Raw genomic sequence first — 15,378 nt, forward strand, 5'->3', positions numbered from 1 at the left:
GCAGTCTTCTCAGGGTGCTTCTAGCTGAGGCTTTCATTGTGCAATCGGCCTGTTTATGGAATTTTATGGGAGGTCCAGACGTTGTTGACATTCCATTTAATATTCTCTTTTGTTTTCTCACCGCTTCTGCTTCTTACCAGGAGGGAAAAAAAACACAGTTAAGAAGGAAAGGATGGAATACAGGCCTTTTGATTTCTAGTGGTAGGAATGTTCCCTCTAGAAGCACCTTCAGTGGGTGGGTGGTTGCTTTGCAGTGGTGCCATTAGAGTAGGACTTTAGGGCAGAAGTCTAGGGCTGTACTCAGCAAAATGAACCCAAGAGCTCACAAATATAGTAGGGCTGTCTTTCCATACTTTGAAGTAAGTGAAACCAATACACATTACCATCTAAAGAATGCCTCCCTGCCCAGTAAGACCATAATCTGTTTTTATGCTTTTTATGGTTTTAAAATTTGTATATTTGTTTTTAATGTTCCATGTTTTAATCTTTGTAAACCGCCCAGAGAGCTTCAGCTATGGGGTGCTATATAAATGTAAATAATAATAATGATGATGATGATGATGATGATGATGATGTCCAGAGTCTAAAATCCCCTAATTGCACCACCCAGCAGTTTTCTTGTGGTAGACAGATTGGAATTACTGTTCTCTAGGCAGACTAAGGACAAAGATACCTGAGTAAATAGTAAGAATATAAGCCATTGTATGCCTAACTATTTCACTGTAACAAGTAACTGGATCAAATTTCACATCTGTAATTCCCATATTATGAACAGCATTGGTATACTTGCAATATAAAAACACAGTACAACTGATTTCTATATAAATTTAATTTGTGAAAAACAAAACAGAACCAGTGATTTATAAGCAGGGGGAAAGGAATATATTCCATTTACTAAAAATAAACGAATAATTGAAATTTATAGAGCTTTGTGCTAACCACGTAGACCTATTTAACTTCTTAAATTTACTAGGAGTCTTAAACCTGTGCATTCTTACTTGAATCAAAGGTATAAAAATTTTGCTTTGCTTTTAAACAGACCGTCCTCAACCTCCAGTGGGCCCAGTTATTTTTAATGAAGTACATAAAGATCATTTTGTTATCTCCTGGAAACCTCCCTTGGATGATGGTGGCAGTCCAATTACGAATTACATTATTGAGAAGAGAGATGCAAACAGAGACGTCTGGATGCCAGTCACATCAGCCAGTGTGAAGACAACGTGCAAAGTGCCTAAATTACTAGAGGGGAGAGACTACGTTGTCCGAATTTATGCTGAAAATTTGTACGGCATGAGTGATCCTCTAGAATCAGATGAAATGAAGGCCAAGGATCGTTTCAGTATGTCACTCATTTTCCAATTTATTTTACTTAATACCTGCCATATTTCTAATTCTCTTATAGTTTAATATTCCTTTTTTATATATAACATGGATTTAAAACATTGAAATATTTCTTCAGGTGTTCCTGATGCACCAGAGCAACCAATAATTAAGGACATCACCAAAAATTCTGCATTAGTTACCTGGAAAAAGCCATATGATGGAGGAAAGCCAATAACAAATTACATACTTGAAAAGAAGGAAACCATGTCTAACCGATGGGGAAGAGCCACCAGAGAACGTATTTACCCAGATACCCAGTTCAGGGTAACAGATCTTCTTGAAGGCTGTGAATACGAATTCCGAGTTTCAGCAGAAAATGAAATTGGTGTTGGTGATCCTAGCCCACCGTCAAAACCATTCTTTGCCAGAGATCCAATTGGTAAATTATTAAACATTTAATCATGTGTTGTTATATTATTTTAGAGCATTTTTTTTCCAGAATTGTTATACCAATTTATTTATTTTTTTACAGCTAAACCAGGTCCACCAATTAATCCTGAAGCAGTGGATAAAACTAAAAGTTCCGTTGCTTTGTCCTGGCAACCACCACGTCATGATGGAGGAGGCAAGATTATAGGCTATCTCATTGAGTACCAAAAGGTTGGAGAAGAGGAGTGGAAAAAAGCTAATTTTACAGCGGATTCCTGCCCTGAGACAAACTACAATGTCACTGGTCTCACTGAAGGTACCAAATATAAATTCAGAGTCATGGCAGTCAATGGAGCAGGAGAATCAGAGCCAGCTTATGTTCGCGATCCAGTGGAAGTCAAGGACAGACTTGGTAAGCAGAATATGATATTTTAATTTGTTTTAAAAGGGCCAAAACGGGCATGTTTTCTGAAAATGAAATCTCTGTTTTCAGAACCTCCTGACTTAATCCTGGATGCTAATATGGCACGGGAACAACATGTAAAAGCTGGAAGTACACTGAGACTCAGTGCTGTAATTAAAGGAATCCCATTCCCAAAAGTGAGTTGGAAGAAAGAAGATAAGGAAGTTTCTACAAAAGCAGATATTGAAGTTACAGGAGTTGGCAGTAAGCTAGAAATTCGTAATGCTGCCCATGAAGACGGAGGAATTTACTCTCTGACTGTGGAGAATCCAGTTGGGTCAAAGACTGTTTCAGTAAAAGTTGTTGTGCTAGGTAATTATTTTAACACTTTTATTGGGAGCGAAAACATACCAAATGTGAATGATAGCAACACATTTATCTTCAGCTGTAAAGCAGGAAGAAATATTTGTTTTCTTAAGTGTTTATAAGCCGCCTTTCTGGACCACATCCGCCCAAAGTAGCAAACAAAATGCAAGTATAAAAATAGAAATGAAACAAAGATACAAAGAGCAGCAACAGCAATGCATTAAAATAAAATTCAGGCAATATAAAATATATTTCCAGAGCAACAGCAATCAAGCTTGAATAAAAGAGAAAGATGAACAATAAAACACATATATTAAAAGCCATTTGAAACAGATGGGTTTTCAATGGCTTTTCAACACCATAACTGAGGAGGTCAAATGCACATCCTTTGGGAGGTAGTTCCATAAAATAGGAGAAGGCCCTGTCCCTTCCACTGGTTGATCTCACTGATCTTGAAGGCAGGCCAGCAAGCATCTTCCATTACTTTTCAGTAACCTGGCTCCCCACCTTTCGATGGGAATTTCCTAAACAGTTTAGAAGTGTTTTTTTCAGAATCTCTGAGGATGAAAATTCATTCAAATACAATTCCTCAAAATTTGGTGGGCATACACCCGGTTTCTGGAAACTATTTAAACTGAACCTCTTCTTTTGGCATTTAGTGAAAATTAATTAAAACTTAACCATTTCCCCATATTTGAGAGTGTGTATACCCATTTCCCCAAAAAATATATTTTCCCTGGTTTATAAGCACCAAAGGTGAACTTACCTTTCTTTTTAAAGTTTGAGGGAAATCTGTTAAATAAAACACATTTCCCCCGATTTGGATGATGTAGCCATAGTCCATGGAAAAACTTAATTCTTCTCTGAGATTAATAGTCACTGAGGTTCTTTCTCACACACTGTGAGACTTTTGAAAATATGTGGACTCTTACTTCAAGGCCAGATTTCAATCTGTGCATGTTGTGCTACCCACATGCACAATGTTTTCATGGAATTTCACTCTTCTGAGATCGCATGTCTGGATCTAACCCACTGTAATTTAGTCCAAGCTTAATGTTTCTATTTCAGCAGAAAAATAGTTAGGAATTAGGTCTGTCCATCCTCCTCTATTAATAAGAGGAGTCTAGTGCCTGAATTTTGCATTTTCCTGCTCCTTACCAGTTCCCTTTCCTTTTGTGTCATTTCCTTTTCGATTGTAAAACTGTGGGAAGGGACTTATTTCTCATCTTTTTCAGCTGCTCTGGTAGTCGTGGCTGAAGAGTAGGACAAAAATTCTTTGAATGAATAAATAATAAGGAAATGACGATAAGGAAAGAAAGGGCTGTAAATTGCAAGGAGGAAACTTACCCTAATGTTATTTGTATAGATAGATTACATAAATGTGTCAAATGAGCTTTACTGAACAATTACTCTTGATTCCTTTTTTTTTTCTCCAGATAAGCCTGGGCCTCCTAGGGATCTACTGGTCAGTGAAGTTAGAAAAGATTCTTGCTACCTGACTTGGAAGGAACCTGAGGACAATGGTGGCTCTGTCATTACCAACTATGTGGTGGAAAGGAAAGATGTTGCTACTGCTCAATGGTTACCAATATCTTCCTCCTCTAAGAAACACAGTCTGTTAGCTAAATACCTGATGGAAGGCACTCAATATCTCTTCCGTGTTGCTGCTGAGAACCAGTATGGCCGAGGTCCTTATGTTGAAACCCTCAAGCCAATCAAGGCTATCGATCCACTTCGTAAGCATATTTGGGATTATATTTTATATTTAAAAGAAGCTTTGTAAACTGTGTCATTGTGTGAATTTGTGTGTTATGCATGAGCACATGGACATGTTTCGATGTGTTTAAAAGTAGAAATGCTAACCCTGTTTTTATCTTGCTTTTAAAAGATCCTCCTGGCCCACCAAAGAACTTGCATCATGTAGATGTTGACAAGACGGAAGTCTCTCTTGTTTGGAACTGGCCTGACCGTGATGGCGGTGCTGAAATAACTGGATTTTTGGTGGAGTATCAAGAAGAAGGTGCACAGGACTGGACTAAATTCAAAACCGTCCCTGTGCCAGAATGTGTTGTTACTGGTCTACAACAAGGAAAAATTTACAAATTCCGTGTGAAAGCCCAAAATATTGTGGGTCTTAGTCTTCCAGACACAACCATACCAATAGAATGCCAAGAAAAATTAGGTAACTTCTACGTTTGTACTATTGTACATAATTGTAGTATTTACTGCTTAATTGAACTATTGGCATGGGGAAATCATATAATAATATCTATGTACATATATTTTTTATTTCAGTACCACCATCTGTTGACCTGGATGTGAAATTAATAGAAGGCCTTGTTGTTAAAGCTGGCAGCACAGTAAGATTCCCTGCAATCATGAGAGGTATACCTGTTCCCACTGCAAAATGGGTCACTGATGATACTGAAATCAAATCAGAAGGCAACTACAAGATCGACACAGATAATTACTCAACTGTCCTAACTATTAAAAACTGCACGAGAAAAGACACTGGAGAATACCTGCTCACAGTATCGAATATAGTTGGAAGCAAAACTGTACCTGTTCATCTAACAGTTTTGGATGTTCCTGGTCCTCCAACTGGCCCAATTGATATTCTAGAGGTGACTCCAGATCACATGGTTATTGCTTGGCGACCTCCTAAAGATGACGGTGGAAGTCCTGTGATTAATTACATTGTTGAGAAGCGAGAGTCAAAGAAAGAAACCTGGGGAGTAGTCTCTTCAGGAGTTAATCAGACAAGAATTAAAATTCCACGTCTACAGAAAGGCTCTGAATATGTTTTCCGAGTCCGTGCAGAGAATAAGATAGGCATTGGTGCACCTCTTGATTCGCAACCAGCAGTTGCTAAGGCTATGTTTGATCCACCAGCCCCACCTGGTAAACCAGTAGTTCATGACATTACTGAAAATGCTGCAACAGTAGCTTGGACTATACCCAAATCTGATGGTGGAAGTCCAATAATTGGATATCTTCTTGAACGCCGTGAAATCTCAGGCAAGTGGGTACGTGTCAACAAAACACCAGTGCTTGATCTGAGGTTAAGAGCCACAGGCCTCTATGAAGGTAGCACATATGAATTCCGTGCTTTTGCAGAAAACAGTGTGGGCATAAGCAAACCGTCTCCAGTTTCTGACCCAATAAAAGCATCACGTCCTTTCTCACCTCCTGGACCTCCCATTAATCCAAAGCTCAAGGATAAGACCAGAGAAACAGCTGAACTAGTATGGACGAAGCCACTCAAAGATGGTGGTAGCCCTATTCTGGGATATGTTGTAGAATGCCAGAAAAGTGGAACTACACAATGGAATAGAATTAATAAAGATGAACTAATCAGACAGTGTGCTTTTACAGTACCTGGACTAATTGAAGGAAATGAATATAGATTCCGTATAAAAGCTGCTAATATTGTAGGAGAGGGAGAACCTAGAGAATTGCCAGAAACAGTTCTTGCCAAAGACATTCTCTCCCCTCCAGAACTAGAGCTGGATGTGACATGCCGTGATGTAATTACAGTCAGAGTAGGCCAAACAATAAAAATTGTTGGCAAAGTGAAAGGTAGACCTGATCCTGACATAACATGGTCTAAAGATGGCAAAACGCTAACAAAAGATCAGCGTGTTGAAATAATTCAGGAATTCCCTCATATAGAGCTGCAAGTGAAAAAAGCTACAAGAGCAGATCATGGCAAATACCTCATTTCAGCTAAGAACAGCAGTGGACATGCCCAAGCATCAGCCATTGTTAACGTACTTGACAGACCTGGACCTTGCAAGAACCTGAAAGTAAGCTATGTCACTAAAGATTCTTGTATGGTTGCTTGGGAGAATCCTGAAGATAATGGCGGCTCAGAAATTACAAATTATATAGTAGAATATCGTCAACCAAATCAGAGAGGCTGGTCAATAGTTGCTTCTGATCTTACTAAACGGCTGATAAAAGCACATCTTGTAGAAAATCACGAATACTTTTTCCGTGTTTGTGCAGAAAACAAAGTAGGTCCTGGCCCAATTGTGGAGACCAAAACTCCAATCCTTGCCATTAATCCCATTGATAGGCCAGGTGAGCCTGAAAACCTTCACATTGCAGAAACAGGAAAGACCTTTGTGTATCTGAAATGGAGGAGGCCAGACTACGATGGTGGCAGTCCCAATTTAACTTACCATGTTGAGAAGAAACTGAAGGATTCTGATGAGTGGGACAGAGTCCACAAAGGCAGCATTAAGGAAACACATTACATGGTTGACAAATGTGTTGAAAATAAAATTTATCAGTTCAGAGTTCAGACGAAGAATGAAGCAGGTGAAAGTGACTGGGTAAAGACAAGTGAAGTTGTTGTTAAAGAAGAAGTGCAGAAACCAGTACTTGATCTAAAATTAACTGGAGTACTTACTGTGAAAGCTGGAGAGCCAATTAAAATTGTAGCAGGACTTCGAGGCAAGCCACAACCAGAAGTATGTTGGACAAAGGATAATGAAGATCTATCCAAATCTCCAAGAGCCAAAATTGAAACAACTTCAGACACATCGAAGTTCCTTCTCTCAAAAGCAAGGCGTACTGATGGTGGTAAATACGTTATTACTGCCACTAATCCAGCTGGTAGCTTTGTAGCATATGCTACTGTAAATGTTTTGGACAAACCAGGACCTGTAAGAAATTTGAAAGTCTCTGATGTTTCAAGCGATCGATGTACTGTCAACTGGGACCCACCTGAGGATGATGGTGGTGCTGAAATACAGAACTACATCGTGGAGAAATGTGAAAGCAAACGGATGGTTTGGACTACGTATTCTTCGTCAGTGATAATGAACAATGTACATGTAACACATCTCATAGAAGGCAATGAATACATATTCAGGGTGCGTGCAGAGAATAAAATGGGCACTGGTCCACCAACAGAGACAAAGCCAATTATAGCAAAAACAAAGTATAACAGACCTGGTCGTCCTGATCCCCCAGAAGTCACAAGAGTCAGCAAAGAGGAGATGACTGTAGTTTGGAATCCACCAGAATATGATGGCGGAAAATCAATTACAGGTTATATATTAGAGAAGAAAGAGAAACGTTCGTTGAGATGGGTTCCTGTTACCAAAACTGCAATCCCAGAAAGACGTAAGAAAGTTCAAGATCTTATTCCAGGACATGAGTATCAGTTCCGAGTCAAGGCAGAAAATGAAATTGGAATTGGTGAACCAAGTTTCCCGTCGAGACCAGCAATAGCAAAGGATCCAATAGGTACTGATCTTCCATGTATCATTGTATTAGTAATCTTTTAATTTAAAAGATCTTTCTCTGATTCACTGGAATGCTTATTTCTGTACTTTTATGTCTTCTTACAGAACCACCTGGTCCTCCCACTAATCTTAAGGTTGTTGATAGCACAAAGAGCTCTATTACTCTTGGATGGGGAAAGCCGCTCTATGATGGTGGTGCTCCTATCATTGGATATGTGGTAGAAATGAGACCAAAAACTGAAAAAGCAGGTCCTGATGACGGATGGAAAAGATGCAATGTTGCTGCACAAGTTATTCATACAGAATTTACTGTGACAAGCCTAGATGAGAAAGAACTATACGAGTTCCGTGTTTCAGCCCAAAATCAGGTTGGCATTGGCCGGCCAGCTGATTTGAAAGAAGCTGTTTCTCCCAAAGAAATACTTGGTAATTTTGCCAACCAGCCATTAAATTGTGTATCGTTTATTTGATTTCTTAAAATTTACTTTCCAGGTCTAAACTTTTTATCTTTTCATGTTCTTTTTCAGAACCTCCTGAGATTGATTTGGATGCAAGCCTGAGAAAGTTAGTCACAGTCAGAGCAGGGTGCCCCATAAGGCTTTTTGCCATTGTGAGAGGGAGACCAGCACCTAAAGTCACCTGGAGGAGAGTAGGAATTGATAATGTGATCAGGAGGGGTCAGGTTGACCTGGTTGACACAATGGCGTTTTGTGTCATTCCCAACTCTACGCGTGATGATTCAGGCAAATACTCTTTGACCGTTGTTAACACTGCTGGAGAAAAGGCCGTCTTTGTGAATGTCCGTGTCCTTGGTAAGTAACAGAAATACTTTTATCACGTTTTCTGGTTTGATAATTTAGCAATGTATTGATGATAACATCCTTTTTTCAGGAATCTGCTGCTTTATTTTGAATTGTGGCTTAATACTGTACATATATTGATGTGTGTTTTTAATAGATACTCCTGGACCTGTAGCCGAGTTCAGCGTCTCAGAAGTCACAAAAGCATCATGTCAGCTTTCATGGACACCACCTGAAAACGATGGTGGTAGTCCTGTAACACATTATATCTTGGAAAGACGTGAAGCTGATAGAAAGACCTGGGGGAAAATTATTAGTGATGTAAAGAAGACTAGTTTCAAAGTTGCTAACCTTGTACCGGGTACTGAGTATTTCTTCAGAGTGACAGCTGTCAATGAATACGGTCCTGGTGTTCCAAGAGACACACCTAAGCCAATCCTGGCAACAGATCCACTGAGTAAGTATTTCATAATATAGATTCTCTATTACTTCATCCAACAGGTTCCAATATTATATGATTGTTTAGATAGTCAAAATCAATTGGCATTGCTTATGTTTAAATGGCAACAGATTGTGTATAACCAGGTTATTCATAGTTCTACATCATTATTACAAATGGATTACCTGAATGCCTGCATTCTGGAGATTTAGAAATCTACATGATTACTGTTAGACATAACCTAGCATTTCTAATGCACTGCCTGGTGCCATTGTCAGAATCTTCTCATATGCTTCCACACATTAAAACTTGATTACATGCATAAAGTGAGCTGGAGTCACATTATCAGAAAACATAATACACAGCTTGTCCCAGAGTCTATCTTTAATGTATGTACACCAGGCTTTAGTTCTGGGAGTATGTCCCATTGAACACATCGGAGCTTACTTCTGAATGGACATGAAATGTACTGCACATGATGAGAAATCAAGGGCTGTGTATTCTTCTGGCCCTAACTTGGGATCTCCTTCCAAATGCGTTTAGGATTAGACTGTTAAGTCTGGGTTTAAATTTTGATACATCATTTTGTGCACTTCAACAAAAGGTCCACTAAGCATACATATAGGTCCACTAAGCATACATATGAAAGCCAGTATGGTGTAGTGGTTAAGGTGTTGGACTGGGGGTCGGGAGATCCGAGTTCTAGTCCCCACTCGGCCATGGAAACCCACTGGGTGACTTTGGGCCAGTCACAGACTCTCAGCCCAACCTACCTCACAGGTTTGTTGTTGTGAGGATAACATGGAGAGGAGGAGGTTTATGTATGCCGCCTTGGGTTCCTTCGAGGAAAAAAGGTGGGATATAAATGTAATAAATAAATAAATATAGCTTTGTTGAATTGTATGAGAGAGGCAAAAATAAGGTATTTTCATTTAGGGGCCTTTCATGCATTCTTTTGCCACATGGTGGTCATGTGATAAGAAAATGAGTGGTTCACAAAGAACAAGCAATTCAGAATTGTTTAGTTACTACAACATTTACAAACCACTGGTCTTATGAAGTACATATTCAAAAGAGCATTTAAATGAATGAAGTGTTAACGGTATACTCTGTTAAAAGAACAGAGTAATAAACAACAGGAAGATACTATGGTCTTAAGACATAATTTAATCGAATCATTGTTTGTTAAAAAGTAAATATTTCAGTATACCTGCCTGTTTTATTCTTAAGGTGCACCTGATCCTCCAAGGAAAGTTGAAGTGGCTGAAATTACGAAGAACAGTGCTACTTTAGGGTGGTTGACCCCACTGCGTGATGGTGGTTCTAAAATAGATGGATACATTATTGCGTTCCAAGAAGAGGGTCAAGCTGGAGATCACTGGACACAGTACTCCATTGTAAAAGATCTCAACATTGTTGTTGCTGGCCTAAAGGAAGGAAAGAAATACAAATTTAGAGTGGCAGCTAGAAATGCTGTGGGAGTAAGTTTGCCCAGAGAAACAGAAGGCATGTTTGAAATTAAAGAACAACTCAGTAAGTAACTAATCATTATCATGTCTACTATTGAAATCTAGTTTAAATGAGAAGAAATGCTGCTGATTTGAGATGTGTTTGCTTAGCTAGAGTTTTGGACATCACATAATATATTTAGAACTGTATGCTATCACTTGCGATGACTTTGTCATTCAGCTTTTCTACATGAGGCATTTATTGTGCGCTCATCATTTATGGGTTCTTTGGACAATGAAGCAACCTTCCAATTTTGCTTATATCTCTAACTTTCAGTGAGGTTTTTTTTAGAGCAGGGTAAATGTGGTATTGTTTTTGAAAGTGAAAGAAAGTGTATTTTTCTATTTATGTGATTGTGTTATTGTGCTATAGCACAGACCCACCCAGAGGTTATGTAGCAGAAAAACAGGGGGGAAACGCTCTTCGTGTAATGCTCAGATCCCAATTCTGCAACGAATCCAAAAGCAGAGACAGAGGATTAAAGACTTGTGTAGAATAGCCTTTTGTTGGCATTCAGTAAAACAGTTTATATGTATATTAGCTGGCTCTGCTTTGTTGCCTTCCAAACACTGTGTTAGATATTTGTTCTGGCCTGAAAAGCATTAGATATATGTCCTACCAGGCAGCTTTTCAGCACTACTTTGTTTACTTCAAAGCTAAAAGAATATTCACCTTTTTGGGACATAATGTCAGTTCTTCTGCATTATCTATGAACAGTGTCAGGATCATGAAGGCTGACAGGAGCCCAAGATCTAGTTTGGAAGCCCAAGTTGCTATCAGCATGGTAGTAACAGTGATATCAGCTAACGATGACATGCAAGAAAATAAATTGAAATTCCAAATACATTGGTTACTCATTGGTTATTATTTTTGTGTTATTTGAACGTGGGTTTCTCATGGTTTGATTTTAATTTCAGTGCCACCTAAGATTCTGATGCCAGATCATATCAGTTTAAAAGCAGGGAAGAAACTCAGGGTCGAAGCGCATATTTATGGGAAGCCTCACCCAACCTGTAAATGGATGAAAGGAAATGAAGATGTGCTTACATCTAGCCGCCTGGCTGTCCATAAAGCAGACAACACTTCTGTTCTCATCATTAAGGACGTAACCAGGAAAGACAGTGATTATTACAGCCTAACAGCTGAAAACAGCTCTGGAGTGGCTACTCAGAAAATCAAAGTGGTTGTCATGGGTACACTGAATTTTCCTTTCCATGCTTAATTCTTTATATATTAGCCTTTAATAAACCCATCAATTAGCATTGCCTTAAACGTATATTTTTTTATATCTTCCTACAGATATCCCTGGCCCGCCACAGCCACCATTTGACATTGCTGACATTGATGCTGATGCCTGCACGTTGTCATGGCATATTCCTCTGGAAGATGGCGGTAGCAACATCACGAACTATGTGGTTGAAAAGTGTGACGTCATCCGAGGTGGCTGGATAACAGCAGCAGCTTCTGTCACAAAGACAAATTGCAGACTTGGCAAGCTAACCCCTGGAGACGAATACATGTTCCGGGTCCGTGCTGAAAACCGTTTTGGCATTTCTGAACCACTTCAATCCGATAAGATGATTGCAAGGTTCCCATTTGGTATGTCTGACTCCAACAATGATTTAGTCCTTAACAGAATACTTGTAACACTGAAATGATTAAACATTCTTTTTCTCATTGCTTTCTCTTCAGATGTGCCTAGCGAACCCAAGAATGCACGTGTTACCAAGGTGAACAAGGATTGCATTTTTGTGGCATGGGACAGGCCAGACAGTGATGGAGGCAGTCCAATCACTGGTTATCTCATTGAACGTAAAGAAAGGAACAGTTTGCTCTGGGTGAAGGCAAACGATACACTTGTGCGATCCACAGAATACCCGTGTGCAAATTTAATTGAAGGCCTTGAGTACACCTTTAGAATCTATGCTCAGAACAAAGCGGGTTCTAGCAAGCCTAGCAAGCCAACAGATTTCGTTACAGCAAGAATGCCAGTCGGTAAGCAAAACGCTTATTTCGCAATAATGGTCATAGGTACGATTATTATTATTACCAAGCCAACATGTTCTATAAATATTAGTAATGTAAGGCATAAAACTGAAGTACTTTTAAGCCTCACTGATTTCAACTGAAGAGTTAAGCATGTGTTTAAATCTATTCCAGTGAAATGAATGGGACTTGAAATTGATTTTTGCTGGGTTCTGCTCCAATTTTTCTCCCCCTTCATTCCTCTGGATTTTGTAAAATTCATTAGAAATACACAGTTTTCTCAGAGATGCCTCTAGCACCTTTACACACCTCTCAGAGGAGATGAATCCTTTGTGTTACTTATCCTTCGAAAATATTTATATTAAATGCCTAAACTAGGAATAAATTTGACCTCATTTGTTTTTAGATCCTCCTGGTAAACCTGAAGTTATTGATGTTACTAAGAGTACTGTGTCCCTTGTCTGGGCAAGGCCAAAACATGACGGTGGTAGCAAGATAATTGGCTACTATGTTGAATCCTGTAAGCTTCCTGGAGATAAATGGGTACGATGCAATACTACTCCCCATCAAATACCTCAAGAAGAGTACACTGCAACTGATTTGGTGGAAGGTGCGCAGTACCAATTTAGAGCTATAGCCAAAACAGCAGTGAACATCAGCTGGCCTTCTGAACCTTCTGATCCAGTAACTGTTCAGCCAGAAAATGGTAAGGAGAGTATTGACTGAATACTGTTAGTATTAAGCAGAAAATCTGTCTTTTTCGTTAAGTACTCTTTGCAAAAATAATAATATCTTTTTTCTAAACTTTTCAGTACCACCAAAAATAGAGCTTGGTGTAGGTATGAAAACCTTACTTATAGTAAAAGCTGGAACCAATGTTTGCCTTGAGGCGAGTGTGTTTGGCAAGCCTATGCCAAGTATTACTTGGAAGAAAGAGGGGGAGATTCTAAAACCAGCTGAAGGAATCAAGATAACCACCAAGAGGAACTTCTCCACTGTAGAGCTTTTCAGTGTAAATAGAAAGCAAACAGGAGACTACACTATTACTGCTGAAAATGCAGGTGGTACCAAGTCAGCAACTATTAAACTTAAAGTACTCGGTAGGTTAAAGTTTATTTTAAATTACTGTCTTTAAACTTCAGAAAATGCAGCAGTTCTGAGACCTCACTCTCTGCCTAATACTTTCCCCCAGACAAACCTGGTCCTCCAGCTTCCGTGAAGATTGCCAACATGTACACGGATCGGGCAATGCTTTCTTGGGAACCTCCTCTTGAAGATGGAGGATCAGACATTACTAATTACATAGTTGACAAACGAGAAACAAGCAGGCCCAACTGGGCTCAAGTCACTACGAATGTCCCAATCACTAGCTGCAGTGTTGAGAAACTGATTGAAGGACATGAGTACCAATTCCGCATTTGCGCTGAAAACAAGTACGGAGTAGGGGACCCAATCTTGACTGAATCCGCAGTGGCTAAAAACCCATATGGTAACTATATCTTAGTAGCTTCTTCTGTCCAATTGGTTGATAATTTATGTTTTAACAGCTGCTTAAGTGCATTTCAAATGATTATTTGTAGATGTACCTGGACCTCCTGAGCCACCTATTATTAGTAACATAACAAAAGCCTCCATGACTGTGAGCTGGAAAGCACCTGCTAATGATGGTGGCTCCCCTATAACTGGATATATCGTTGAAAAACGTGAAACTAGAGCTGTTAACTGGACAAAAGTGAACAGAAAGCCAGTCATTGAAAGAATGGTAAAGGCCACTGGACTCCAGGAAGGATCCGAATATGAGTTTAGAGTAACTGCTCTAAATAAAGCTGGGCCAGGAAAACCTAGTGGACCATCTAAGCCGGCATATGCTCGTGATCCTCAGTGTAAGTTGGACATATATGTGTGTGGTTTTCATCTTGTGTGGCTTTTTGTGTGTGTATGTGTGTCCAAATGCACTATTTACCTTTCTGTTGCTTTCATTCTCAGATCCTCCTGGTCCACCAGCATTCCCCAAAGTTGTTGACAGTACCCGTAGTTCTATAAGCTTGTCTTGGTCCAAACCAGCTTATGATGGCGGAAGTCCTATTATTGGCTACCTTGTTGAAGTCAAACGAGTAGACACAGATAACTGGGTCAGATGCAATTTGCCAAGGAATTTGCCAGATACCCATTACATTGTGACTGGACTCACAGAGAACACAGAATACCAGTTCCGCATTTATGCTGTTAATAAGGTTGGATACAGTGACCCAAGCGATGTGCCAGACAAGCACATGGCAAAAGACATTTTAAGTGAGTATCCTGAAAAGAAACTTAAGTTGCTGGTTTTAGTGCAGTTTGAGGGGAGTCATTGTGGAAGCTTTAGTTCAGGGCCTAAGGGAAAATAGAAGAACTGAACTGTTCTATGAATTCACATGTGTGTGGTCCATAGGCCACTGTCTTTTAGCTGTCAGTAACAGCACACTATGCTGTTCTATTCCTAAAACCTTTTTCGGTATAGAATACTCTGCTTTTGATGCCAGCTCTACTATCGAGATTCTAAATTTTCCTGTTGCTGAAAGAAGGTCACTCCTTTTAAGAAAACGGTCCCCTTCTTCTGTGTGATACTGTAAAAGTTTGACATTTTAAGTGCAAGATGAGCACAGTTGACCTAATACGAAACTCCTTAACAGTTACACCACAGTAGGGACCCAAATTTGGCCAGTGCCTTCATGCCCCAAGCATTGTGGTTAATTCAGGTGTCAGTCAGAAGAAAGTGAGAGACTATGAGAAGCTAAATAGTCTTTGTTTAGGTGACATGAAAACTTGCAATTGGAAGGGAGTCTGAAGTAGCTTACAGAGGGATTTCCTCTCTGTTCTTTCTTCTTT

The 15,378-nt window shown here is 39.5% G+C and overlaps 1 protein-coding gene across 1 annotated transcript in view; it reads left to right on the forward strand.

The window, feature by feature from the left end:
* Positions 1-15,378, forward strand: part of TTN (titin) — a 304,366-nt gene that overhangs the window by 236,863 nt on the left and 52,125 nt on the right. Inside the window, exons 218-236 of the mRNA XM_063116312.1 lie at positions 1,040-1,339; positions 1,460-1,762; positions 1,856-2,164; positions 2,246-2,527; positions 3,958-4,257; positions 4,410-4,703; positions 4,817-7,777; positions 7,882-8,202; positions 8,304-8,588; positions 8,734-9,033; positions 10,246-10,548; positions 11,442-11,717; positions 11,824-12,123; positions 12,217-12,519; positions 12,917-13,216; positions 13,323-13,610; positions 13,703-13,999; positions 14,091-14,393; positions 14,497-14,802. Coding sequence (XP_062972382.1) covers positions 1,040-1,339; positions 1,460-1,762; positions 1,856-2,164; positions 2,246-2,527; positions 3,958-4,257; positions 4,410-4,703; positions 4,817-7,777; positions 7,882-8,202; positions 8,304-8,588; positions 8,734-9,033; positions 10,246-10,548; positions 11,442-11,717; positions 11,824-12,123; positions 12,217-12,519; positions 12,917-13,216; positions 13,323-13,610; positions 13,703-13,999; positions 14,091-14,393; positions 14,497-14,802 — 8,331 coding nt within the window. The remainder of the gene's footprint in view (positions 1-1,039; positions 1,340-1,459; positions 1,763-1,855; positions 2,165-2,245; positions 2,528-3,957; positions 4,258-4,409; positions 4,704-4,816; positions 7,778-7,881; positions 8,203-8,303; positions 8,589-8,733; positions 9,034-10,245; positions 10,549-11,441; positions 11,718-11,823; positions 12,124-12,216; positions 12,520-12,916; positions 13,217-13,322; positions 13,611-13,702; positions 14,000-14,090; positions 14,394-14,496; positions 14,803-15,378) is intronic.

This window comes from Elgaria multicarinata, chromosome 2 (assembly GCF_023053635.1).
Source record: "Elgaria multicarinata webbii isolate HBS135686 ecotype San Diego chromosome 2, rElgMul1.1.pri, whole genome shotgun sequence".
Lineage (NCBI taxonomy): Eukaryota > Metazoa > Chordata > Lepidosauria > Squamata > Anguidae > Elgaria > Elgaria multicarinata.